The following is a 26,133-nucleotide window of genomic DNA, read 5'->3' on the forward strand; positions in this document are numbered from 1 at the left end:
TGTCAGCCACTTCACCATGCCACGAAGAAGCAGCTTCACCGCATACTGTGTGGAGGCCTGTGTGTTTTACAAATGAATCCTCTGTCTGTCAGATGGGACATATAATCCCAAGCCGTGGGGGGCGTGGGCGTCACAGAGCTGGTTCGCCCTCATTGGGCGAACTGCTCGTGTGACCGCCCTGTCACGCCAAGAAATCAGTTTGAACTGATTAATCGCGCCCGCACGCCACAAGGACGCAAACACTGCCTTAAGGCAGTCTGATCGCTCAGCGTGCGAACGCCTCTGCACGGTCTGCAGTACCACGGCCCCAGCCTAACACGTGTCATTGTGACTATCACTTGGGCGCATGGATATTGAACCCTGCTGTACGTTGCAGAGCATCCTGCTCTGTCCCACCCTGCTGGCCTCTCCATCACAGAGCAGATAGGTACATAGAAGGTTCCCAGCTGGAAACTGAGCTTTTCACTTCTTGCTGAATTAGCATCTGTTTTTTTTTTTAGGTCCCCTGATTTTCTTTGCAAGAGTTATTTTATTGACTCAAGCTGTTCCCGTAGTATAGTCTCTGATTACATTAAACATTGAGCCTTGTTCTTCCTTGCAATATACTGGATGAGCAAATGCCTGGGTTCAGAAGGCTCCCGGTGCGGTGTTGCTTGGAATAGAAATTGGCGTTCTTGTTGCTTTTCCGTTTGTTGTCTTATTAATGTTAAAGGGGCGACCGCCCTCCACCTTCAGCTGTTTCTGTTACTCTACCGCAGGGGTCTCAAACTCAGTCCACAGGGGCCACCAACAGGCCAGGTTTTATGGATATCCCTGCTTTAGCACAAGTGGCGCAATCAGTGGCTCAGCACAGGCGCCACCTGTGCTGAAGCAGGGATAGCCATAAAACCTGGCCTGTTGGTGGCGCTTGTGGCCTGAGTTTGAGACCCCTTCTCTACAGATTGCTCTCATTCCCACTTTCATCCTGCAATTGTCCAGTTTATTTAAATCAGCGGTGCGCAAACTGGGGGGCGTCAGATTTTTTTTGGGGGGGCGCAGGTGGTGGCAGAGGTTCCGCACCCTTCACCGAGGCATTTCAATTAAATGCCAGGGGTCCGTGCGAGGCCTCTGCAACATTTAGTTACCGAGGGACGCGTGACCATGGCAACGGTGCGTCAAATGACGCCGCGTGGTCCTGTGACGTAGCGGTTGTCATGGTAACGCGGAGTCATATGAAGTCACACAACCCCGCTGCGCGAGGTAAAGGGGGCGCGCAGGAACGGAGGGGGCAAGGCGGGGGGCGCAGCAAAATAAGTTTGCGCTCCACTGGTTTAAAGCATCAATACGGCGTAACATTTAAAAAATATATTTTTTTATTATTAACCGGGGGTTTCCGGAAGCTGAACCCCATTAATTTTAGCTGCAGGGAACCCCTGCTTCCATAGATACCTCCACAGGGGGCACCGGTATCTCTGCTGAGTTGAAAGCCCCTGGTCACGCGGGCCAATAGGAAGTTTCACTGGATGACGTCACAGCTTCCTATTGGTCCGCGTGAGGCTGTGATTATACCAGAGCTTCAGTGCAGCAGCGCTCTCTTGTGGCTTCATAGGCCTGTAATATAGTGTGCGCGTGCGCTACCATGGGCGCGCGTCAATTAGAATTGGCTGTGTCCAGGCCTGGCGTTCTATACTTCAGCCGCGTGCGCGTACGGCAGTGAGCGGTGGCGCGGCAGATCACAGCAAATACATGAAAATGTATATTTTTGCGCCACGTGACGCTGCCAAGCCAATCACAGCGCGGCTATCGCTGTGACGTCTATAGCCACACCCCCTAGCTGCACGCCACCGCTTACAACATATAAATGAACCGCGCGCGCCACGTGCTTGCGCAACGCCGGGGGCGCGCACCAGCATGCTCTATTTTACAGGCCATAAGTAGCAACGCTGCAGCGCTACATGTGCACACGCACAAGAGATTTAGCAAGCGACTGCAGGGGAGACACTTCCGATATCCCTCCCACAACGCCTGCCTTTCCAACACCAATCCAATGAATCCTTCCATTGAAGATGTGTCCATAATAGTGACTGATAAATTATTAATAAAATAATTAATGTAATTTAATTACTTTCTTATTTTTTAAAATAATTAATTAAGTCCATCAATAATTATCTATGTTCTTCAATGTGTATGGTATGAAATGCTGAGGTAAAATTTTTTCTAGGGTTTTTTGGTTAGATTTTGGAGGAACGTGATTGGTGCACTGAACTTCACTGTGATTGGACGGCTGCGTCCTGTCATGTGACGTGGCTGTGGCTGCTTGAAAACAAATGTGCCCGTCTCCTAAACGGTCTCCTGCTTTGCAGCAGCGAGCGGGGAGACAGCGGAGTTTGGTATAAGCAGTTATGGCTGCGGCCAGGGTGGGAGAGCGCTCGATGGCGCTCGAGCGCTGTGACGTCAGGTGCTGGGCGTTTCATGGCCAGCCAGTTGCGTGCTTAAGGGGGCGTGTCAGGGGGCGCGGCCATGACGTCATGGTGCTGGTTCGCCCTCATTGGGCAAACCGCTCACGTGACGCATCAGCGAGCAGCCAAATCAAATTTGGTTGTCTCGCCAAGCAGGTAAGCGCCGCGCATGCTCACGCTGGCCACACACATTGCATCAATGTGTTTCATCGAGGCCAGAGTGAGCCCGCCCGCTCAGAGGCGCCGAGGCCTAACACTTGTTTTTGTGCCGCTTGACGGGCGATTTCTGGTATAATTACGGCCTGACGCGGGATGTTTAAAGTCGCCATTAGATTAGACACACCGTTTCTCTTCCACGCAGGGATACCGGCGCCACTACGGAGGGGAGTATCTCCGGAAGCAGGGGGTCCCAGTGCTGAAATTAACAGGGTGCAGCTCCGGTGACCCCCCTTCTGCAAACCTGTAATAAAAAAACATTTAAACCTCCACCCCCCTCCTGCATTTCTGCTTTAAGTTACACTAATATGAAATATTTTATTTGGGACTCCCTTTGCTTCTTTATTTAATTGTTTTTTGTAGCATACAGTTTAATAGGGTTCATGTTTCAGTGTGTTTTTTTCCATGCTTACTACTTTTTTTTTTTTTTTTTTAACTGTGTTTTAGTCCTTAAAAATTAGGCAAAAATGATAATAACCATTGCTGCAAAGCCCCTCCAACTCTGTGACATCGGGGGACCCCAGAGCCCTTTCAGAGAACCCCAGGGAGAGACATATTTTTTTTCTAATGAGGCTTTTTATGCAAAAAAAGAAAAAAAAATACAGAATAGTACCAGGCAACACTCAAATCAGAGCAACAGAATAACATATTCACAGATCAGGGGAAGAAAAAAGCAGCATAGATCAGCAACATTCAAACAGCGATATCACAGATAGCAGTCATATCGCATACTTGGCCCCAATATGTTTTCAACAGCAGATGGGGGGAGGGGGGTATATAGGTGGTCCTATCCCAGTGTCATACTAGTCCCATAACCGTTTTGAAGCCCAAAAATCGGATGGGAACAGTGCGGTAAGGCAGGGGTGCTTCAACTTCAGTGCTCAAGTCCCCCCCCCCCCCCCCCCCCCACCTCCCAACAGTTCAGGTTTTCAGGATATCCCTGCTTCAGCACAGGTGGCTCAATCAGAGGTTCAGTTTTCGAACCTGACCTGCTGGGGATGTTGCTTGGGGGGGGGTGTTGGTGGGTTGGTGGGCACCCCTGTGATGAGGCCTTTGGAAATCTGCATGGGAACCAGCTGATGGGATGGAGCAGGTGAGAGTAAATAACGTTGCCCTACGAACACTGCAGGTTTTGGGGCTTTACACAATTAATTAAATAAATAAAAGGTTATCCACAAAATAAATATAAACGTGTTCTTTTTTAAGAGCTTATTTTCAAGTGGGGTCATTTTTGGGGGATTGTAGCAGCTTTTAATTTACGTTTATTGCAAGCAAAGAAATGATCAGCGTTTTCTAGCAGTTACTTTTCATGTATTATGTTAATATGTACAAATAAAAATGTGTAAAGAATCACATCCATATGAAAAAGAACAAGTCATATGGCTGAAATATCATTACCCGTCTTTAAACCAGCAAAACATGTGAAATCAGTTCTGTTGTATTAGATAATACTGTATTTTAAAAAAATTATCATTCAACTCTTAAAGCTGCAGTTCAAGCTGCCGGTTTTTAAAAAAAATATATTTTCCCCATTCAGTATGTGCATCAATACAATCTGCACACTGACAAGTGATTAGCTAAGCTGCGGATCGATCCGCTCTCCTGTAATCAATCGCTTGCTCAGGGTTATTTAATTTAGTTCTTGCACAGCATTCTGGGAAATGTAGTCCTGGATTATGATTGACTGTGCAGTTACTCGATACAATTGGTGGACTGCTAGAGAGAGGGCGGGCTCAAGAGCCCGAGCCTATCAGAAGGGGAAGGGGGCTGTCACTTTGGAAATGCTTTCTACATTAAAAACATATAAAACGTCTTTAAAACATTTTTTTTTAATTTAATTTAAATGCTACAAGTATTTTCTCATAGTACAGAACTGATTTATTAAAATAAACACACATGTAAGATATTACTTGAACTGCTGCTTTAAAGCATCCTTTGATTTCTATAGCAGACATTAGCCCACCTCCCCGGCAGTGCAAGATCTTTGCAACACTTTCCTGTTTGATAACTTGTTGCCAATGTTCCCAGCGGTTTGAGCTGCAAACTGTAACAATACATAATGTTACCTTTAGTACTATGAGGATACATTGTACCTGCTAGTGACACTGACTTAAGCAAAAATTACGTTAGTCACACAGTCAGGATTGTTAGAGATGTATAACAGGAGCACCAAACGCTTGCCAGCTCAGGTAAGAATGTAGAATTATACATCGACACATGTTTTACATATACAAATAAGATGAGGAAAAAAGTGGGGCTGTAGTATTGCTGCTTTAAGTATTATTATTTAAGTATTAGGCCTGGGACAGAGTGATTTTATGCGGGCGGAGGCGCGCTGAGGCTCAGGGAAAGCAGGTGCTTTCCCTGGCCTTACACAGCGCGCCATCCGGGGGCGTGTCTGGGGGCGGGCCAGTGACGTCACGGAGCTGGTTCGCCCTCATTGGGCGAACCGCTCACGTGATCAGCCCTGCGCTCCGGCAAGCAGGAAAATCTGAAACCTCCATGAGACACACGCTTCCCCAAGCGTGCGGACACGTGCGCGAGCCCCTGCTAAAGCCGCTCTTATTGCGGCTGCAGGGGCTCAGTGCCGAGCAGCAGCACTGGTCAGCGCATAAGTGCTGACCATGTCCGAGGCCTTAGAAATGGAATCAGCGTGCAGAAACGTAACTAGTGGTCAGAGCGGCTGAGGAAAGTAGTTACATAGTAATAATAGTTTGATAATATTTTACAGTAAATAAAATCCCACTTGTGAGCACATTCACATGTCTCAGAGAGGCCTGCAACCCTGCCTTTCCCCATTATCTCTTAGCATACAGTGCTTCCACTGCAGCCAGGGATTCTGGGAAATGACATGCAAATGACCTTTTACTTCAAATCCATTGTAACACGGACCCCTATAAGCGTACGCCTGCCGCATTACACAGCTTTTCAGCACAGCCTGGGTTACAGAAGTGCAGAGCCAGTAACTCTACTCACAGACAGTTGTTTCAACCTTTTGGGTTTCATCAGTGGGAGGATGGTTATACTGGCTTTACAATGTGAAGCCGGGATGGGTTTCAACCACATCTTATATAAGTTATGGTGGGTAAATACGTGACAGAAATAATATTTTGATATTCGATAATATTTTAGAAAGATATAATAATATTTCTGCTTGGCAGAAAGGGAAAAAGATTCCTAAATTAAATACATTTAAACAGCGCTGCCCACAGTAGGTGTGTTATCCTTGGTGCTCTTGTGATGGGATACCTGCCAGGTGCTCCAGCACCCGGTACCACCAACTGATGAAAGCGGGTCCGTCCGGTCCCTCACCGTCAGCGATGGCGTCCCCCTCTACGTGGGTTGGACTCCCGCTGGAGCGTCCCACCATGAAGATAGTCTCTTTGTCTTGCAGTGGTGGTCGGGTTCCAGACCACAGGCCGCAAATACTGTGCGGTGTCCTGCTGTGTCCCTGACACAATACAACTCCAGGGGCAGTGTCCCTATCTGATGGGCCTGTCCCTGTAGCACCCACAAACTTATGGGGTCTCAGGGTCCATCTGGGACTTAAGGGGGCAAACTAGGCCTAGTCCAGGAAAGCACAGCTCCATGGACACTACCTACTTGTTCCTGCTCCCCCTCACGACAGGCGCGCGAGGTCCCAGCCCGCCAAATGTATCCGTTTGGTGCAGGGAATCCTGGCAGTCCTATTGGCTCTCGCGCGGCATGTGACTAGCAGCCTCTGGGTTCCCCTGCGGAGCTACTCTATAATGGCCGCCGCTCTATTGGTGCTCTGTGCATGCGCGGTCTCCCTCGTAATGGCCGCCTCACTCTGAGGTCCTCTGCGCGACTCGTCATTGCGCATGCATATACAAGATGGCGGCACCCTGTGAAGGGAGCCGCCAAGGACGTTCGGCAACCCGGTCGCCCCTCTACCTGCTGCAGCTCTCCCCCGCATGCCACCAGCACTTGCCCCAGCCTCCGCTGCCAGTCACGCGCGCACCGGGAGGTAAGGGACCAAGGGTTGGCCAGGCTACACGTAGTAGATTATATACAGCTTAACCCCGTTATAGCGCGGTCCTCGGGGGCCACCCGCGACCACCGCGTAATAAACGGGGTCGAAAAAAAATGGGCGCTGAATTTGTTTTTGTTTTTTAAGTTTTTTTTTTTTTGTGGTGGTACCGCGTCCACCAGAGGGGGAAAGCTGAGAACTCTCCCAGCGTTCCCAGACCCGGTGGGGCAGCGGCAACAGCTCGCAGCACTTACCCGGCATCTGGCAGCTCTTCTCCCTGTCTCTGCTTCCTGCTTCTGCTTCCGTCTTGCGAGTGTGCAGTTTGCAGTGAGTGTGCAAAAGAAAAAACTTAAAAATTATTATTATTATTTTTTAAATTTGGGGTACACTCTCAAACCGCATTATAGCGGATCACGCTATAATGGGGTTGAGCTGTGTGTGTGTATATGTATATGTATATATATGTATGGATATATATATATATACATATCCATACATACATATACACACACACATATATATATATATATATATATATATATATATATATATATATATATATATACACATACATACATGTAGAGGTATCAGTACCGTGTTAGCCGAGCTTCAATAATCAAAAAATAAATAGATGATACCGTTCTGTGGCTAACGAAATGCTTTTATTTGTGCGAGCTTTCGAGATACACTGATCTCTTCTTCCGGCGATGTTACAATGAATGAAGCAAGGATAACTTAAAAACAGTGTCTATATATAATATATATGTATATATATATGTGTGTGTATATATGTATATATATATACGTGATTATATGTATGTATATATACACAGGTCTCTCTCTCTCTCTCTCTCTCTCTCTCTCTCTCTCTCTCTCTCATCACAACATAAGAATTGTGGGTGGAATGTGAGCAATGTCCAGATGTGTAAAAAATTATTACATTAATAAAAAAAAGAGGAAAGAACATAATGTTCAAAAATCTTCAAATATATGTAATCAAAACTAATTTATATATAGATAAATATAGACTAAACATATGAACACTGCTAACACATCATCCCACAACCTACATGAAATACTGTAAATAAAATCAAACCCACTATCAACATAAACAATAATCAGTAACCCTGTTGTGACAGTATAAAACTAAGTAAAATAGATTGTATATTAAGTAATTCATAAGAATGATGTTATACAAAAGTATATACTGCCGAGACAACGGGATATACTGTTCATTGAATAGCAAAATGATAGAAAATTAGTAAGATCCCAGTCTATATTGATCCCGTGAGGCATTCTTGTCCTCAGTGTAAAGATCCAGAATGCCTCACGTTGATCCAATTTTCTGGTTCTTTTACCTCCTCTAGGGAGTGGAAGAACCGATTCAATGCTCTGGAACCTAAAGTTATCGATTCCACCTCGTAGGCAGCCAGAAAAATGTTTGGGAACCGGATGATTGAGATCCCCTTTGGATATGAGCCGGAGATGCTCCATCATCCTGATTTTAAGGGACCTTGTGGTCCTACACACACATATTGGCGCCACAGCCACATGTAATTAAATAATAAATGAAGAATAATAATTAATAAATGTGGTTGTGTGGACAGTTCTCATTACAGTAGAGGTAAATGTGTTAGAAGAATTCATTCTCGTACAGATCTTGCAATTACTGCATTTAAAGCATCCCTTAGGAAGGTTCGATCTTGTATCCCCCCCCCCAGATGTTAAGAGGTAGGGGATATTGAATTAGCCACTGTTTTCGCTCTTCTAAACACAATGTTACGGCCAGAGGAAACAAAAAGGTCTAAGAACGGGGTCCAAAGAAAGTACTGCCCAATGTTTTCTAAGAATAACCTTGATTTGCTCATCCTGAGCACTATAAGAAGTAATAAACAGAGGTGATTCGTTCAGTGATGGTTTCTTAACCGAGCGCCTGAACAAATTCACTCTGTTCATAGAGGAGGCCTCCTAGATTGATTTATCTAAATCACATCTATTGTAACCTCGTTTAAGGAACCTGTTGTAGAGATCCTTAGCCTGAATATCAAAATCATACTCTGTTGAATAATTGGGCCTTAGGCGCATGAATTGTCCTTTAGGTACGCCCCTAATGAGGGATTTGGGGTGACAGCTGCTGGCTCGTAGGAAAGTATTGCGTGAATTAGGTTTACTGTAAGTGTTAGTTTTTATGTTGAGTGCAGTGTCAATGTATAAATATAAATCTAAAAAATGTATATGGTGATGGTTGAATGTGTGAGTTAAGTGAAGATTAAAGTCATTAAGATTAAGTGTATCAATAAATGATAAAAGTGTAGTGACATCTTTGGCTCACAGTACAAAATGTAATAAAAGAGGTAACTGGCCTCACCATTCCTCTTGACCCACTGACCTACCTACTCGGCAGGCCAATAGAAGAAATTGACCGCCCAGTTAGGAAATTAGATTAAAAGAAGGGTGAATGAGGTTATTTTGATGGAGAGACTAACAGCGTTCCTTCAACGTAAGACTGAGGGCTACTATAAGGTCTGGGAGGTCTGGCTTTGTCACTAACCCAGCCCAAACATCCAATGAACCGGGAATCAAAGGAGAAATATAGTCCCCAGCTCAGATAGATGGGTCTTAGCAACTGGGGAGAAGTTCCACCTCCCCCTCTTCTCTCCTCTCTTTTTCTGACCTCACACTCACTGGTCCTCACACTCACTGGTCCACGGCGTGGTCCAGAGGTCTCGCCTCCCTTGGCGATGCTCTTTCCTATCATTATAGTCCCAAAAATTCAATTTTGTATTAGGCTGCTATTGTTTATTATATGTCTGTAATCTTGAATTTTGCCTAATAAAAATGTTTGGAAAAAAGTGTTGTGACATCACCCTCCCAAATAATAATATCATCTATAAAGTATCTATAAAATAAAATGTGCTCCCTAAATATGTTCTTATCTCCAAACACCCACCACCCCATAAAAAGGTTGGCATAGGAAGGAGCGAAGCTTGTTCCCATCGCCGTTCCACGTGTCTGGAAATAATGAACCGGATCAAATAAGAAATTTGTTTTAAAATAAATAATAATTTTTATGTGGTATCCACTGCCTACCGGTTGACGTCACGTCAGCGCGACAGGTCTCCTGGTCACGCGCCGATGACGTCACTCCTGGTGGTAAAGGCTTCGGTAATTCTTTTATTCTTGCCTCCCCCTATTTCTAAAGTTTAATATGCTCAGTTGCTATATCCCTGGAAGCCTCTCAGGGGGCCATATAGGCTGCACCACCTGGTGAAGGTGCAGGCCTTAAAACGCAGGAAGCATTCTCTCGCTTTATTTTTATTCGTTTCAACCATAGGCGAGGATTTGAGCTGTGCCCTGACTTCTATGCCCCCCGGTGGGTCCAGAGTTGAAATTGAAAATGGAATTGTCCGTCTGTCTTTAAAAAATGAGTGGTCCTCTGGGTGTGTAAATCAAAAAGTAGTAATACTCTGGAAACTTTTGTGCTATCACACTTCAACCACTGACTCACATCTCTACCTCTGGCGACCAACACAGCGCAGAAAGTGTGACATTTTAAGGAAGGTGTTTGCCCCTGTTCCAAGATGGACGCCAATAAGTAAGAGCAAGTTCATGTGCCACCTTTATTGCCAACAGCTTTCTGTCGGTCGCCATTTTTAATCCTCCTTCCATTGCCCCGTGGGGAAATATCTCCTAAAACAGAAGAAGGGGGGTATTAAACTAATACGAGAGACCATCTGGTTAAAATTGTGTGAAAAGAACATTCAATACATAAAAATAATCTAGCGGCACAGATTGCTGCATTAAGTTTCAGCAATTCCATTTGTATGCATTTTAATTTATGGCGAGCCACACTCATTTCGAGGCTCACAGTCTTTAACTTTCTGTTGCCTTTACAAAAATAATTATCACCGATAATGAGCACAAACAATAAGCATTATCACAGAAGCGTTACCCCCACTCCTGATCTCATCACCGTCCCTGGTTTATTAAACATCAGCGTTGGTGAGGGCCTTATTGTATATGCAGATGTATTTAGGCAGACTGCCGGGGGAACCTGCAGAATCCTGACTATAGCAAGGTGGTGGGCGAGGTGCCTAAGCGTATACAGAACTACCCCCTAATTCCTACAAACGCCCATATAGAATCCACTCATGGTGACCCGACAGATTTATCTTAATATGAGTTATATTTTCTATTGAGTCGAAACTTTTGAGGGATTGAACCAGTATAGAGAAAGTCCATGTTACTGTATAATGTAGCTTGGCTATTTTTCAGGGTATTAACCTTTATGGGGTACTTCTGTATCAGAGTATATAGCATTTAGTAAGGTAATGTGGTGCTCAGCATGAAAAACCCATCAGGTTATAATGTGAGATGAACACTTCTGGGACATAATGCTATTCAAACCTAGAAAAGGGGGCTCCAGTGGCCCTGAAGGCAGGGGTAGATGCCAAAAACACCCCCCCTAACCTCATTGGGCTGGCCCCAGGTAAGTATTCACGAATGTGTCACCAGTGGTCCTCTCAGTCTGCGTGCTGTTGCCAATAGGGAGAAGTCCAATGCAATGTAGGTAGGTGCAACGCACAGCAAAAACGGTGATAGCAGGTCTGGCAAAAATATTTCTTTATTATGAGGACATAAAAACAGAAGGCTGCAACCTTCTACGTGTTTCGTGCAAACAAATAGCACTTTCTTGATAAAGTGCTATTTGTTTGCACGAAACGCGTAGAAGGTTGCAGCCTTCTGTTTTTATGTCCTCATAATAAAGAAATATTTTTGCCAGACCTGCTATCACCGTTTTTGCTGTGCGTTGCACCTACCTACATTATATAGCATTTACCCCTTAGTGTGTAAGAATCCCGTCCGCCACCAGACTTCTGCTACATGAAGCAATCACGGGGTGCGATGCCGAAAAGATCGGTGGTGCTCCGGCAGCTCCAGTCTTGCAGCATTCAAAGGGTTAACAAATGTGAATGTCAGATACACAAACTGTTTCCCCATTTAATCCCTCTAAAATCACTCTACCTCCTGGTGATTCCTCTTGCCACAACGTCTCTTCGCCTCTTTTCCCCTTCATGGAAACCCCCATGAACCTGATTCGCCCAGTGAGGCACCTCCCCAAGTTTACCCAAACTGGCTTCATTTATTGTTCTGTAAAAGCGGAGACTGAAATAAAAAGCTGAATTACTACTAAACATTGGATTCAAAATTGCGTTCACAATGAGTGTTATTACCACACTGTAATTGTGTAACTTTTTAAACGCCTATTTATGTTTCGTTAACAGTAGACCATGGTATGGTCATAATTTGCGTTACCACAGGGGTGGTCTGAGACTTCCTTAATAACGCAGAGGCCTGTATGGGAAACATTTACAACTTGTAACTGGTTAATAATATTGCAGGCCAAGTGTCGGAATGTTACTACCAAGATTCCACCCCAGGGATGTCTGCATGGATGCTTCTGTACACAGATGCAGCGGGCGTTTTCACCCCCCGGTTAACGCTGGTTATATATCGCCTGCGTTTACGGCGAACGCACATGTTACCATTGTTTCCAATGGTGCTCCATTAAAAATCACTGTAACTAATGACTAGCGCAGGAGTGGCCAACTACAGTCCTCAAGGGCCACCAATGGGTCAGGGGTTATGGGCATCCCTACTTCAGCACATGTGGCTCAATCAGTGGCTCAGTAAACAACTCCACCACCTCTGTTGAGGTAGGGCTATCCCTAAAACCCAACCTGTTGGGGGCCCTTGAGGACTGGAGTTGGCCACCCCTATGCTAATGTTAACAGGTGCAATAATGTCTGCTATACCTGTAAGGGTATACAGAAAGGTTACGAGACATTATTGTCCCTCCTATTTGAAATGCTTTAGCCTCATTAGCGTTGGAGCAGCGAGCAAAGCGTTGGGGTTTAATATATATATAAATGTTAGTGCTGTCTTCCCAGACGCTCCCTTCCTCCAGCCTTAGTCCAAGTCCCGCTGCCTTGTTTTTCAATTAGCTGCGATGTCAGACAGCCCTATTGGCATCAATCTTTCTACCTATGAGATTCCAGCCTTGTCTCATTTTTCTGAGATGCAGCAATTCAGCCAAGTCTGACTAATCTTTATTCCAAATCTATATTCCCCACCCCGACTCATTGTTTCCCCGTAGTGCTGATTTTTCAGCAGCCGAGCACTCCTCCTAGTAGCGTTTCCAACATACATTCACCGATGTCTGTTTAACCCTTCTCCTGCCACAGAGGCCTATCAACCCATTGGGTTCATTTGCAGTACTTTTCGAGCCCCTTTTTACTATTTATCTGCGGACCTTATTTGTATAGGTGTGATTTAAAGTTGCATTTTTATGGTAGAAAATGTGTTAAAATGCATAGAATACCAGCGGCGATCCAGTAAGAATTGGGAGAGGGAGGGACAGGGGAAGGGCCTCCCTGGGTGTGACTCTGCTTTTAACGTGCTATAGTTAGTTGCTATAGAGGTTTTATCTAAAAAAAAATGAATGGCTCAAACCTAATTTAAAAAAAACTTCTCCCTAAGAACTAACTCTGGTACATAACGCTGTTCCCTCTGTTGTACCGCGCTGTGGAATGCGTTGGCGCTTTACAAATAAACGATTTTAATAATAACAATAACTAATGCTAAGCTGGAAATCGTGTTACGCTTCATATTACAATATTTAAATATTCTTCACCCTTGACGGTTAATATGTTAACCTTGGGTTGATGCTTTATTTCTATATACATTTGAAACTGTTTCCAAGTGGTAACTTTGATACATTGTATAGAACACGTGTCCTTCGACCTTGGCAAGGTTATATCTGAGCGTAGAGTTTCCGCTCCATTCTCATCAATACTTGTAACATGTTATTACACTAAAATGCAAAGGCCCAGCAAATCTGTTCCTAGCAACAGTTACAAGTCACCATTTATTTATATCATGTTTATCCGGAAGTAATACATGAGTTACCTCTCATTTTTCGAGTATGTCCTGTGCAGAGTTATGTTAAACAATACAGGGTTACAATAAATGAACAGAGGTTTTGCAGTTGGTTTACAGACATACAGTATCATGGACAGTTAGAGATATGATTATCGGCATAAGTAACATTTACATACAGGGTTTAAATGGTATTAGGAGAGGTAGGATAGGCCTGCAGTGTGTTGGAGGTCCTGCCTCAAGGATCTTACAATCTATAAGGCCGGGTAAGTTGGAAAATTGGGTACAGGGGATGAGAGCGCTGGGGAGTTTCAGGTTCAAACAGAGCAGCTAAGTATAACTTCTTACTTTGATTTTAGGCTCGATATTTACCTAGATTTGTAATTTAATAGATTACATTAATAATGTAAAACGGCTACGAATCTGTCTGCAACATCATTTATTAATATCCTTTATTAATTGCTGCATATAGTGTAAGCAAGTTTTATGGCCCCTTACTTTGTATTGTATTTTTGTTGTTGGTTTTGGTGGTATGTTACACCATAGCACCTTTTTAGAGTTAATCTCGTGATCCACATTGACTGCAGACAAAACAGCTGTTCTTCCAGTCTCGTAGTCTGATCAATATTCATGATGTATGATGTCACCCTGCAGTCTCGTGCCAGTGTTGAGTCTGGGAGATTGTGTGTGTGTGTGTGTGTGTGTGTGTGTGTGTGTGTGTGTGTGTGTGTGTGTGTGTGTGTATATATATATGTATGTGCAAACAATTTCTTCAAAGTGCAGGTCTCCTTTAAGACAGAGATAGGAAGAAAGTAGAGCTCTACTCACAATTTATATGATGGTCACGTGTATTACTACTGTGAAGTGCTATGTACATTAATGGCGCTATATAAATAAAGACATACATATGTATGTACAAACAATTTCTTCAAAGTGCAGGTCTCCTCTAGGACAGAGATACAAAGTTGAACTCTACTCACACTTTCATAATGCAACTCTCCATTTAATGTGACGGCCAAGATCAGTGGAAAGACAATGTTTCAGGTCCCATTTGGACCTTTCATCTGACCTGTGAAACGCTCGCGCTGCCCACAAGCAAGACAAGACCCCGGCACTGAGGTGGGAAGGTATAACACCACACACCCGCAGCAGCGGATGCGTGCCTGGAAGGCGGATAGTTTAGCGTTGCCGGGTCTGGGTTGGAGAGTGTAGAAGATGCGGTATACTTGCAGAGTTCTAGAATTGGAAAAAACAGGATAGTAAGGGTCCGTAAGCCGTGGTCTGAGGTTGCAGAGAGCAGCGTAGTCCGAATCCGTATGCCATGTTCAAGGGTAGGACAGATCGCCATAGTCAAGGGTATGCCAAAGTCCAAAATCCAGAAGGGTCCACAAACAAGCCGAGTCGGTACACAAGAGGTTAACTGCAAACAAGACTTAGAGCACTACACAACAGAAGTGAGCGTCACGAGGCTACATAGGATTATGCTGAGCAAAGCATGGGAGGAAGCAGGAAGTATTTACAGACAGGGCAGACCAATGGGGACAGGAGGCGGAGCGGTGGCGCGGCCCCAGCGGAGCTGGGATAGGCTGCAGGTAACAAAGCAGGGACGGGAGACTTGCCACGCAGCTGGGGATCGTCGCATATCGCGTGTGCGCGCCGCGCGGGAGAGATGCGTGACGTGTGCGGGAGGTGGGACCAGGTTTCTAGCTGCCGGTGCGCGCGCTCTGTAATGAGGGCGGAGGAGCACGCATGGACTGGAACAGTGTGCGTGGCGGCCGCAGCAGGTAAGGAGGAATCACGCCGCAAAGGACGTGTTCCCCGATTCCTTACAACCTGACACTGTTCTTGGCTGTCACATTAAACGGAGTTGCATTATGAACTTGTGAGTAGAGCTATACTTTGTATTTCTATCCTAGAGACCTGCATGAATAAATTGTTTGTCTATGTTGTGTTAGCTGCATCAGCAGGATTCTCCTCGCCTGAAACTGTTTCCCCTGCACTTTGGAATTGTACTGTATATGTATGTATACATATGTATATGCACTTGATAAAGGGGGATAGTCCCCCTGAAACTTGTGCACTGATGTCTGTGCGTTTCAGCCATAGGTTTGTAGTTCAGCCTGTGTGCAGTTTTCCAATACTATTGTTAAAGGGCTGGGCGCGAAACGCGTAGGTGGTCTTTTTTGTACCTCCATTTTTGCATATGACCAAATAAATATATATTTTTATGGAAGTCACCCTCTCTGTTCTTCGTTGTCAATGATGCACTGTATCTCCTTATTTTTTTCTTCATCATTCCAATACTGTTGAACTTCTCGATCGTCGCCAGATATCTTCCTTACACCAAATAGTGTATGTTGAGTGCAATTTCTCTCCACCCCCTTTTTCCTAAAGAATTAAGGGACTGTGTGTATCAATACAAAGAAAAGTGTTTTGGCTCAATTGTTCCATCTTTTTGTGCCCTCTGCTGCATCGGATGTCAGGGGCTTGTTTGCCAGACTCGTTGTACACGGAGGTTTATGCTATCGGACATCTGATGTTTTTTTGTAAATAAAAGTGAGACAAATTGTCAGTGTGCTGGTGTCTCATTCTGTCCACACTGCCCGTATCACAATCTGGTGCACATGGGCACAGTTGAAGCCATGATACATTGACACCAAGACATGCAATGACTGCAATAAAATACATGCAGCGTAACAGGCCGTTCAACACCACAGGGGTTACATCAGGGGGTTTGTGATCAGGAAGGTTGAATCAGCACCTGGTTTGGGCGATCTGGTGTAAATGACCATTGATGTATGAATGGAAGAAAGAACATGTCCATACATTCCCATCTGGCGCTGAGGTAGCCCTTGAAAGTCCATCACTTTGGTTGCAGGTCCGGCTTTGCAAAGTACAGGCTTTTTCTGCCCTACCTTTGCTTAAAGGGGAAGTTTTGCCATCAGGGGAAACAAGATGGAGGATTGACCCTTTGATTGCCAGAGGGGTGGTGGCGCCACCAGAGTGCCACGGCCCGTCCGACACTCCAGTCACGTGACCGCGTGTCCGGAGGGATCACTCGATGGTTTCATCACGGGATAGAATGAGAGGAGGCTCTCTCCCCCCCCGCCCCCCATTAGATTCAGTGGAGATATGACGAGATCTCCTCTGGCAAAACGAGCAGCCATTTTTTGACGTAGTTACTACTTCACAAGGCCCCTGGAATGCCAGACAACATGAAGTAGGAGCTATATCCTGGGGCACTCAAAGGGTTAAGTCTGCTGCGGCACACCGGCCAATAGGAAGCCACGATGTGATCCATTGCAGCTTCCTATTGGCCCACGTGTGATGGGCAATTTAAGAACCAGCAAGTAACTGGCAGCACCTACGGGGGTAAGTATCTTATGAACCATGGAGTCCCCAGAGCTGAAATGAACGCAGGCCAGCTCCGGAGACCCCCTGCTTCATAACCATTAAAAGACAGTGACCCTAGGAACAAATGCTTCTTCAACTTAGCTGTCAAAGCGACATTAATAGGGGATATTTATGAAGAACTTTTTCAGCATTTAGTTTTAAGCAGTTATAGAACTATAAAATGAAAGGTTTATTTTTTTGTCCATTTAACCTTTCTTCAAACCTTTGAAGCTGCAGTTCAAGCTGCTGTTGTAATTATATATTTTTTCCATTCAATATGTGCATCAATACAATCCATACAATGATAAGTAATTACCGTAGCCAAGTTGCCGATCGATCCGTTCTCCTGTGATCGATTGGCAAAGATTCAGCTCTGGGGATCTCTAAATCACTGTTAGGGCTGCAGTAGATTACCCAGGATGCAAAGTTTTGTGTGGAAGATCACGTGACCAGGCAGGCATTAGATACAATTGGTGCACTGCTAGAGAGCGGGCAAAAGGGATGTGCAAGAGCCTGTCTCAGAGGAGGAAGGGGATGTGACTTTGTAAATGGTTGCAATAGAAACAAAAATGCTTCTTACACTAGGATACATTAAATTTCTTTAAAACATTTTTTTCCCTCATAGTACAGAACTGATTTATTAAAAGAAACACATGTAGGATATTGCTTGGACTGTAGCTCTACGTTTTTTTTTGTTTTTTTTTAAGGTCTGTGTCTGTATATGTGCTGGAATATATTTATTTCATTGTGGAAAAATAGAAGTGATGTCATAAAATGATAAATATGAAAACTTGCAAGTTATGTGACGTGGCTTTGATTTTCTGCAATATCAAATGTCGTTTTTTACCAGGCTTTTTTTCTTCTTTCTTTTTTTCCCCCTCCACAGGTTCCGGATTTTGCAGCTGGTAATAACCTATAGAAATTAAGCAAACACTGTACCCTATAACCACGTGTGGACCAGAAACCCAAGTGCACCCGGAATGGTGCCAAGCAGTGACTGGCTTAGCATATGAACCCGCGGCTATGCGTCCATCAGCAGACAGCAGTGCTCTGAGGTCAGGTGAACGCCCGCTATTCTTCCAACTCTCACCACCGCTTTTATTTCTATTCAAAAGCATGCTTTAAAAAAAAGAGAACGGAGCCCGTTACTATTATATTTTTACTCGGCCACCTTTCCGCTGCACGTTTCGCATGCAACTACCATTTCCAGCAAAATGTTATAAGCATTCCAGTGAGTAGGACAACATAGGGAGATGGGGAGGGACATGGCACACTGATAATGCTCCGGTGCAGACAGGGCTGTTCAACAGTGAGGGAGAGGAGACGGGGATCTGTTAAAGGTGGTGTGGGAGTGCTGTGGTATCCAAAGGATGCGTCGGAGGCAGAGTGGTCCCTATAGAACAGGGATGGCCAACTTCAGTCCTAAAGAGTTACCAACAGGTTAGGTTCTCAGGATATCCCCGCTTCAGCACAGGTGGCTCAATCAGTCGAACAGGTGTTAAACAAATTCTTTGCCTTTGTCTTTGCCGGAGAAGAATCAATTGCAATAGTAGTGCTGCAGGAGGAAGCTGCAGCCTCTGTATTAACGAACAACTGGTTAACTGAGGAGGAAGAAGTTCATAGGCGGCTTGATAAAATGAAAGTAAATAAGGCACCTGGCCCCGGTGGCATACATCCAAAAGTTCTCAAGGAGCTAATTGCAGTAATAGTCAAACTATTAGTTAATATTCAAGGAGTTCATTTCCACAGGCTCGGTACCACAAGATTGGCGTAAAGCAGTTGAAGACTGAGCCACTGATCGAGCCACCTGTGCTGAAGCAGGGATATCCTGAAAACCTGACCTGTTGGTAGCTTTTGAGAACTGGAGTTGGCCACCCTTGCTGTGGGCTGTTCGTAGAAGCCTTGTACGTGAAGCTTGTGACGCTGATAAAGCCTGCTTCGGATCGACCGGTTCCTTTGGTCCGAGGATGTCCGTGAATCGGTCTCCAAAAGGGCTATTCATCTTTTCCAAGTTTTATTTATTTTTATTTTTATCACTGACAATCCAATCCGCGGATACCGCAAAGCAGTGTAAGGTTTTACCAATCCGCGGATACCGCAATGCTGTGTAAGGTTTTACCAATCCGCGGATACCGCAATGCAGTGTAAGGTTTTACCAATCCGCGGATACCGCAATGCTGTGTAAGGTTTTACCAATCTGCGGATACCGCAATGCTGTGTAAGGTTTTACCAATCCGCGGATACCGCAATGCTGTGTAAGGTTTTACCAATCCGCGGATACCGCAATGCAGTGTAAGGTTTTACCAATCCGCGGATACCGCAATGCTGTGTAAGGTTTTACCAATCCGCAGATACCGCAATGCTGTGTAAGGTTTTACCAATCCGCGGATACCGCAATGCTGTGTAAGGTTTTACCAATCCGCGGATACCGCAATGCTGTGTAAGGTTTTACCAATCCGCGGATACCGCAATGCAGTGTAAGGTTTTACCAATCCGCGGATACCGCAATGCAGTGTAAGGTTTTACCAATCCGCGGATACCGCAATGCAGTGTAAGGTTTTACCAATCCGCGGATACCGCAATGCTGTGTAAGGTTTTACCAATCCGCGGATACCGCAATGCAGTGTAAGGTTTTACCAATCCGCGGATACCGCAATGCTGTGTAAGGTTTTACCAATCCACGGATACCGCAATGCTGTGTAAGGTTTTACCAATCCGCGGATACCGCAATGCTGTGTAAGGTTTTACCAATCCGCGGATACCGCAATGCTGTGTAAGGTTTTACCAATCCGCGGATACCGCAATGCTGTGTAAGGTTTTACCAATCCGCGGATACCGCAATGCTGTGTAAGGTTTTACCAATCCGCGGATACCGCAATGCTGTGCAAGGTTTTACCAATCCGCGGATACCGCAATGCTGTGGGGGTTTTACCAATCCATGGATACCACAATGCGGTGGAGGATTTTACCAATCCGCGGATTGGATGCTTAAATTCCACTGGGGGTTCGCTAAATCCGTGGATTGGTAAAAATCCTGCAACAGGTTGCGGAATCTGCGGATTGTATTGTTAAAATCCACCAGCGGATTGTATTCAACGGCGGTTTTGGATTAATCCGCACAGATTGAAACTGGAACAATCCGCCGATGGATTTTACACCGCGGAACGGATTTTGAATGGAAATCTCGGGGAATTCCAGGAAACAGATTTTGACCGTTTCACCCGTCTCTACTGCTCAGCAATAAAGCGGCTTAAAAAACCCCCACTTCCATTCTGCCATTTACATCTTCCTGTTAGTTGTTCATTCTTAACCAACCAGCGAGCAAGTCTTCTGCTGTTACTGTTTGTTTCTCAGTGAAGGATGATAAGGGGAGCGCTCATAAACGGATTCTGCGGGGACCTATTAAGAATATTCTAATGACAGGAATTACTTACAGCACAGAAAGCATGTCGGGTCTTGGGATTGATTTCCTGCATGCAGGATGTTAGTAAAACAAGATCCTTTCAACGTTGTTTAAACAAACGGGCTTTCATTAACATGTTTGCACGGAGCCTGAAGACAGACGGCACAAACCGCCGAAGTAGAAATGGTAAATCCACTTTTCTAGTTGGCAGTCCAAGAACAGATAACAGTAGCAGTGCTTTGCTTGATTACAAGATCATTCAATCGATGTGGCAAAGCTTTATAACCCGAATTTCTGTGAGGTTTTTGCTTTAATTCTGCTGCAAGAGCTGGAAAGGAGAGATTCTTTCTCGCAGAGGACATGTCCTTGCTCTGTGGGGATAGACTTTGTATTTTATAGCCAAGGCAACGTTGTGTCCAGCACCCAAGATACCAACAACTTATCTGACAATATCTCCATTTTAATACGGAAGCAGTGGCAACAAAAAACATGACCGTGGTGTTTTTTTGTTGAGAGCCTTGATTTTGTTTTCTTTTTCAAGCCCCCCTGGAAGTGAAGGCGTTAGTTGAGCGTTGCTGTTTTAACCACCTGTGCTCATACAGAACCTAAGTTACATGGAAGCTGTATTTGGTATCCTGCCCTGGGCACCGATGCACAATGTGATTGTACTGACTCCCAAAAATGGAAACACTGTCCACCCTAAAGGTATCTCACACCTTCCAACCCTCCCCTCCCCCTCCGTCACAAACAGATACGGCAGAATCACACAAAGTCTTTAATGATTATTTATCAAGGATTGAAAATGGGCTTTATACAGTAATGTGTCTTTTTCATGTTGCGCCCGTGTTCTTTTTAAAATGGAGCGTAATCCTCCTTTTGCTCAAAACGTGTGGTCCCATCGTAAATCAGGAACTAGGAAACAGCATCCACTCTGTTTTTATAGATCCACGTGTGAATGTTCACATAGCTGTAGAAACAATGATGGGACGGTCGTTGGTGAGCGGGCTGCAAATTGTGTTTGTACCAGCTTAAAAATAGAGCGGAAAACTGCACACAAGAATCCAAACTATTACAGAAGCTATCAAAAAATCCCCCAAAATGTTGAATGAATACAGTCCTAATAGGCCTTAGATGCCCCAGTGTGACATTAGATGGCGAGAACCAAACGTTCCTTGGTTTAGCAGAGGAGGTCGGTGATCGGTACAAGCCTGCCACATGTACAGTTAAAGACACAACTCCTTTTAATGATTTAACAGAAATTGAGGGGAGGGGGAATTTTGTGAACTTTAAAATGATGAATTATCAAAAATGCTGATAAAAGGGGTTCGGGGGTGGTGGTAATTAACAAACAGGATTATTATGATGAAGCGACCTGACAATTACCCAATATTGATTCATATTACTCGTGGTCAACTGTTTGTGCTGTGAAATTCATTCAATAATTTCAATTGTTTCTCAAATAAGGTCTTTATAATAAAATCCGTACAAATGAAGAATATGTTTACCTTTATGGATCTGACCCAGTGGTACCCATTTTTTTTACCATTTACCGAAGATCCACAAGACGATGCCTCCTGGGGCGACCAATTGTCTCTGGCATTGTCTGAGACTCCCTGAGTTTTGTCTTTTCGGGCAGCGGCCGCGTCACATGAGCGGTTCGGCCAATGAGGGCGAACCAGCCTGGTGACGCGTCCGCCACGCCTCCCAATCGCTGAGTGGGCACGTCACTGGCCGGGGGCGGGCCAGTAACATCACGGAGCTGGTTCGCCCTCATTGGGCGAACCGCTCACTTGACCGGCCTGTCGCGCCGGCAAGCGGGGGAATTTTAAATTCCCCTAAGACCTGCGCTTCCGCAAGCGTGCGGAAGCGCAGGTGAGCCCCTACTAAAGCCGCTCTAATTGCGGCTGTAGGGGCTCAGTGCTGAGTGGGAGCGCGCGCCAGCAAGCAAGGAACATGGCCGAGGCCTTAGATAGGACTGGAAGGCTAATACATGATCAATGCAAGTGCATAGTGAAGGCCACATGTCATTTTTTGTTGCGGTCGGCAGTTAAGATGATTGCCAGTGAGGCTTTTTATATTAATCTATACGTAAAAAACAATGTTATATGTACAATTCATTTCATTTTTTGTGGGTGACTACTATTTCCAGATGCAGGGTAGGCCATGGGTACCAGATTGTCCCCATCATACGCCAATCTTTCTTTCTTTTTTTTTCCTCAGTTGGTAGGACAATATTCTGTATATGGAAATAGTCATCGCTACCGACATAGTATTCAATTGTACAACAGATACATTGACAATCTATCATTTTTCTGGGACAATCCCTTGTCACTTCTCTCTAATTGTGTGTAAAATACATGAATACAAAAGATTTTAAACATACATTTCACACAATTGTTTATTTTTTAGATTGACCTTTTTGTGAGTTTGGATATCAAAATACACACATTTTTGGGACAGCCGCTTTGGGCGTTTCTTTATTAAAGGCAGATAGTTGCTATCCCAAGACTTTAAATAGACATTGCTGTTGGACCGTTTTTACGGGCACAATAGAATTATTGAGATTTAGACACTTTTTTTTTTTTTTCCATCACGCGCAACAATTGTAGTCTTTTTCGATCACGCACAACAATTGTAGTATCGGTTCATCCTAAGGCTGAGTCCGGAAGCGCAGGTGAGCCCCTACTACAGCCGCTCTAATTGAGACTGTAGGGGCTCAGTGCAGAGCGGGAGCGCGCCTCAGGGCGCTTCCGCCAGCAAGCAACTAACATGGCCGAGGCCTAAGACTATATCATGTGTGGATGATGCATGTTTTTTGGGAGCATTGGATACTGATAGGGACTCACTGATTTTTTAAATTTATAAAAAAAATATAGCAAATTGAAATATTAGGGTGTGCTCATTTGCATGTCACTTTTGTTTACCCACCATAACTTGTGTGTGTATATATAATTTAATTTTTTTCTAATTATTGTAAGGAGGATCACCCAAAGCTGATTTTGGGGTATGATAGGAATATGCCAGATATTTTAGAAATGAATACATATTGGAATGGTTTATTTGAGACCCTTTGTGAAGGAAGGTCCCCAAATAACTTCTAGGAAGTCCTCCACGTTGGTTAACTCTCTTTTTCCTCGTGTCATTTTAATTGGACCATCTGACTAGAAAACAAGAAAATGTTCATTTGTTTGCAGAGTATATTCTAAATTGTATAAAAAGGGAAATTGTTTCACTGCTTCAATAACCGGTAAAAGAGAGATGATTTAGATATTTCATTACTTGCAGAACAGATTATTTATTAACATGCACACGTATCCTTAAATGTGTTGGATGTACTAAGCAGCCTTTGAAAGCTCATGTTCTTGAACATCTTAATAATACCGAAAGAAAGGATATAGATCATCCAGTATTCAGACATTTTATTCATCAATAAAATTCAGATCCTAGAGAACTTTTTGTACAAGGATTTTAGGTTGTACCTAATAATACAAGAGAATAAGATGGATTTAGACCATTATGGCAGAGAGAAATATTTTTGATAGTTCAATAAGTCACTAGAAAACCCTTGGGTCTTAATAAGGAATGGAATTTAAAACATTTCCTATAGAGTCTGGGTTATCGTTCTTTTCAAAATCTGGGTTTATATATTTGATATCTATACCAATTATTATTTACAAATGTATTATTATTTTGGAGTTTTTCCGAGTAATTGCTGGGTTTATATTCATATTTGGGTTACTTTCTCATTTATGTATTTTTATATATTAAGTTATTAATTACACATTTGATGGTGTTGATGAAATGGTCGACACTTGGGATATTTTCTTTTTGTCTGCGCTCACAAGCAACACTTAACTGTAAGGGACTTATACCTTTAACTGTCTACGTGTAAAATGTCCTTATTTCTCTTTCTTCCATTAACCCGGCACCACAGTACCCAGCATTCTGGTCTCAGCACATAAAAAGAAACGTTTATTTTGAAGATAAATATTCACATACAAAAATAGTACAAAATGTCAGTGACGTTCCTAATAAGTTAGGATGTTCTTAAAGATAGTTGCATAGTTTTCTGTTTCTGAGTAAAATACTTATATTTGATCTTAATATCATGATAAAACTTCTCTTTCAACTCCTGGTGTTAACCCATCTCTCTCACACCCTTCTGATGTAATCACCCTGTTCTCCTGCAGGTGTAATCCTTCTGTGCTCTCTTCAGCTAGCCCCTGCTAGATATTTATCCAGATAATATCCCTTAGTCAGCTCTTGCTAGCACTAATTCTGTTGCCTGATAAGGTCCTACAGCCAAACTGATTTCATCTGATAAGGAAAAAAAAAAAAAAGGGAAAAAAATGAGAAGCGCAGACAGTGGGGGTTGTGATTATACTAGTGTACTTTATTAAATGAACTTGTCCCAAGAAAACATCCTCTGGGACAACAATGATATCAATATATGAATGGTATTAAAACAAAATATAAATAATGCTGGTTGAAAAGATATGCGGTAACACTTGATCAGTCTACAGGGGATTGAAAACGGGAATTGCCCGATGTGAAAGTCTTAGTCCTGTAGATAGTGCACTGCCCGGGCAGGTATTAGTGAAGAGGGGTACCCCAGGGTTGAGACAATGTTGGAAAAAGCTCACCCTTTGAATACTGCAGATCCTTGATGGTCCTGTTTTCCCTCAGAACACGAAAAAACTGCTCCGGTGCACACAGCTTGAATGTGCTGCACCTCGCGATACCACGCAGCCCTCCGGGTGTCCAGGTCTGATGTCACTTCCGGCTGTGACGCACAGACCCTTCCCGGTAGTCTCTGGGCTCCGTCTCTCAGCGCTCCTTCTCCAGTGGTATTAACCGCTCCTCTCAAACGCACTCAATAGCAAGCAAACACTCTATTTGCTCCTCCTCCTACGCGTTTCACCAAAAGGCTTCGTCAGGGATCCCTGACGAAGCCTTTTGGTGAAACGCGTAGGAGGAGGAGCAAATAGAGTGTTTGCTTGCTATTGAGTGCGTTTGAGAGGAGCGGTTAATACCACTCGCTGCGCTGTCCGCATGGTCATTTTCAACCATCAGGAGAAGGAGCGCTGAGAGACGGAGCCCAGAGACTACCGGGAAGGGTCTGTGCGTCACAGCCGGAAGTGACATCAGACCTGGACACCCGGAGGGCTGCGTGGTATCGCGAGGTGCAGCACATTCAAGCTGTGTGCACCGGAGCAGTTTTTTCGTGTTCTGAGGGAAAACAGGACCATCAAGGATCTGCAGTATTCAAAGGGTGAGCTTTTTCCAACATTGTCTCAACCCTGGGGTACCCCTCTTCACTAATACCTGCCCGGGCAGTGCACTATCTACAGGACTAAGACTTTCACATCGAGCAATTCCCGTTTTCAATCCCCTGTAGACTGATCAAGTGTTACCGCATATCTTTTCAACCAGCATTATTTATATTTTGTTTTAATACCATTCATATATTGATATCATTGTTGTCCCAGAGGATGTTTTCTTGGGACAAGTTCATTTAATAAAGTACACTAGTATAATCACAACCCCCACTGTCTGCGCTTCTCATTTTTTTCTTTTTGTTGTAACGATTATTAGGGACGGGGGGTTCCCTTTTATCACAAGCTGCACCCACCACCGGGTTGTGATTATTTTACTTTGATTATTTACTTTCATCTATCTTTACCTTCAGTATTAGCAAACACTCACTTGCACCGGACTGGTTCATGTCACATGACCTTTTTAGTTTTTTGTTT

The 26,133-nt window shown here is 44.2% G+C and overlaps 1 protein-coding gene across 8 annotated transcripts in view; it reads left to right on the forward strand.

Annotated features, from left to right (window-relative positions):
- HMBOX1 (homeobox containing 1) overlaps window positions 1-26,133 on the forward strand; it is a 164,987-nt gene that overhangs the window by 31,276 nt on the left and 107,578 nt on the right. For 7 of the 8 annotated variants that reach the window (XM_075598676.1, XM_075598677.1, XM_075598678.1 and 4 more), the window contains exon 2: window positions 17,864-18,032. In XM_075598676.1, the coding sequence (XP_075454791.1) occupies window positions 18,001-18,032 (32 nt within the window). In that variant the 5' untranslated portion in view covers window positions 17,864-18,000. Of the gene's footprint in view, window positions 1-17,863; window positions 18,038-26,133 lie in introns of all 8 variants that reach the window. The other variant, XM_075598675.1, reaches the window with a different exon arrangement.

The sequence above is a fragment of the Ascaphus truei genome, chromosome 4, assembly GCF_040206685.1.
Source record: "Ascaphus truei isolate aAscTru1 chromosome 4, aAscTru1.hap1, whole genome shotgun sequence".
Classification (NCBI taxonomy): Eukaryota; Metazoa; Chordata; class Amphibia; order Anura; family Ascaphidae; genus Ascaphus; species Ascaphus truei.